The sequence below is a fragment of the Sceloporus undulatus genome, chromosome 11 (genome assembly GCF_019175285.1).
Source record: "Sceloporus undulatus isolate JIND9_A2432 ecotype Alabama chromosome 11, SceUnd_v1.1, whole genome shotgun sequence".
In the NCBI taxonomy this organism is placed as follows: domain Eukaryota; kingdom Metazoa; phylum Chordata; class Lepidosauria; order Squamata; family Phrynosomatidae; genus Sceloporus; species Sceloporus undulatus.
The window spans coordinates 5682574-5685082 of NC_056532.1; the positions used below are offsets into that span (position 1 = coordinate 5682574).

Sequence of the window (2509 nt, forward strand, 5' to 3'; positions counted from 1 at the left end):
GGCCAGTGGTGCAAAAGAGTCAGCTTATCTTCGTTGGATGCTTTTTTTGGGCATTTCTTTTGCGGTTTGGGGCTGGGAACGGACTGGAGGGAATGCCTCTCCTCCGCAGTTAACCTGTCTGCAAAGTTCTCCTAGCTGTGGGGAGGGGGTTTGGGTCCCACTTGCAGGTTTTGCTTTCCTTTGTTGGCTTTTGCACCATCTAACCCTTGAGCACCCATTTTCCATTCACATCACTGGCCAACAACAACAAAGCCCATCTTAGAGCAGCAACATGTGTTCTTATTTGGCACCGCGAGAACTCTTGGGGAGACTTGGAATGACACCTAGGTCCAAAACTGGACACTTCTCCTTCCACTGGTTGCTGGGGATGATGGGAACCCAACACAGTGGGGTTGCATAGAACAAACTGCACAGACCAGTTAGAGAGGACTGCCGCACTAACTTTTCCAACCGCCAGAGGGAAGTCAAGTCATGCCAAATGGGAATAGTCAACCAGGAGCCACCAGGAGCCACTTCAGTTTGCATTTGCACTGACTAATCGTGCCCTTCGTTTACAATTAGGCTGCAATTAAGAGAGACCTTCTTATCCTCATGTGTACCCCCCCCCCCCCCCCCACCACTTTTTTTGTTTGGTTTCCTTCTTGATAAGAATGTTTCCAAAACGGCATAAGTGGATCATTTCTGCAATGCAGATGCAGCCTTCATCTCCCAAACTTCTGGTCCTTTGGTACACTTTTCCTCCCAGGTCTCTGGTCTCTCTGAATGGCTGGGGAGCAAACTGACGCCTTTGCAGAGCATCCCGCATCCCGCCATCGTATTCCTCCTGTGCCTTTTGGTTGCCGCCTTCACCGAATGCACCAGCAACGTGGCCACCACCACCCTCTTCCTCCCCATCTTGGCTTCCATGGTAAGCTGGGAATGGTCCCTGGAGGAGAACAGAGGGTCTTGCTCTCTGGCCCTTTGCCCTCCAGACCCAGGGCTTGGCATAGCTAGATTTGGCTTCCTTTTGGGTCAGACCTTCTCTACACCTTCCTTCCATACTGAGTTGACCCACACAATACAAGGAACTGTCCAGAGGTTGAGAAGGGCAGTGAGAAACAGGACAGTGTCCAGAGAAGTGTGACCAAGAGGGTCAAAGGTTGGGAAAACAATCCTCACGTAGAAAAGGTATCCATGTTGTTTTCTGCTGCTTCAGAGCTGCATCTCCACTGCAGACTTAATGCAGTTTTGATACATGGCTCCATGTTCTGGGCTTCTGGGACTTGCAGTTTTGTGGGACACTGAGCCTTCTCTGGCAGAGAGCTCTGGGGCCACAGCAACCTAGCCATACCCTGGAGCCATGGATTCAGCCTTCATCCTGACGGTTGGAACAGTCTCACGGTGCATTAAATCTGCAGCGTGGCAGTTCTTTGCAGTGAGGACATCTGGACACCCTGCTCACCTGTCCTTGCGCTTTGGAGACTCATCCCCTCCATGTTTTGCAATCTCTCAGGCCCAGGCCATCTGCCTCAACCCACTGTACGTGATGCTGCCCTGCACCTTGGCTGCCTCCCTGGCCTTCATGCTTCCGGTGGCCACTGCCCCCAATGCCATCGTCTTCTCCTACGGACAGCTGCGGGTCATGGACATGGTGAGTCCTGCCAGTTCCTTATTGGGCTTTGGCGTTTCCAAGGGGCCTTCCGCACATGCAGCACTATGATTCCACTTAAGCTTCTATGCATACACCCCATGGAATAAAATGCCCCAGTTCCTCTCAATTCCTCCCACTTTCCCCTTCTCTTCAACTGACTTCAATGGTTGCAAAAAGTACAAAGCAGTTTGCACTCCATTAACTCAGCAGAGAAGAGAGGAGAGGAGGGCTGGACTCTGACCCTTCCCAGTCAGCTCAAGCAAAAGCAAAGGGCTGCAGCCTCTCAGCTTGTCTGTCCTTCCTCCAAATTAGTCCTAATTTCCTCTCTCCCGACCCTCCCAGGTTAAAGCCGGATGCATGCTCAACCTCTTAGGGGTGCTGACCATCACCTTTGCCATCAACACCTGGGCCTTCCCCTTGTTCGACCTCCACCATTTCCCGTCCTGGGCCAACGGCACCAACGGCCAGTGCTGACCACCCGGGGAGGGACGCTCTTCCGATGGGGGAGCCATCGCTTTAGCCCAGGCCCCGTTGCTCCTCGCTCAGCCTTTTGGGCGGTCAAGGGGTCATTTCGAGAGCAAATCTCAGGGGCTGCAGGGCTGCCTTATCCTGGCACCCTTTTCTTGGGCGCCCTTTGAGAGATCCAGCTGAGAAGTTTAAGGGCTCAACATCCGGCAAGATAACGTGCCCAAGAGAGAGATCTCCGCATCTCCATCCACTGGACGCATGTGCAGAGTGTTACCGCATGGCTCTGTCTGAGTTCATGCAGATATATTCTATAGGTTGTATTTACTTCGGACGCCATGCCCGGGCAAGCCAGGTTGGCAAAGTGGCTGCCAGGCGAAGCCCCGCCAATTAACCTGGTTTCTTGTGGGTTCA

The 2509-nt window shown here is 52.9% G+C and overlaps 1 protein-coding gene across 1 annotated transcript in view; it reads left to right on the top strand.

Moving 5' to 3' along the window:
* Positions 1 to 2233, top strand: part of SLC13A2 (solute carrier family 13 member 2) — a 10153-nt gene extending 7920 nt beyond the window's left edge. Inside the window, exons 10-12 of the mRNA XM_042442590.1 lie at positions 746 to 907; positions 1493 to 1630; positions 1973 to 2233. Coding sequence (XP_042298524.1) covers positions 746 to 907; positions 1493 to 1630; positions 1973 to 2104 — 432 coding nt within the window. The 3' untranslated portion in view covers positions 2105 to 2233. The remainder of the gene's footprint in view (positions 1 to 745; positions 908 to 1492; positions 1631 to 1972) is intronic.
* The last annotated feature ends 276 nt before the right edge of the window (positions 2234 to 2509 follow it).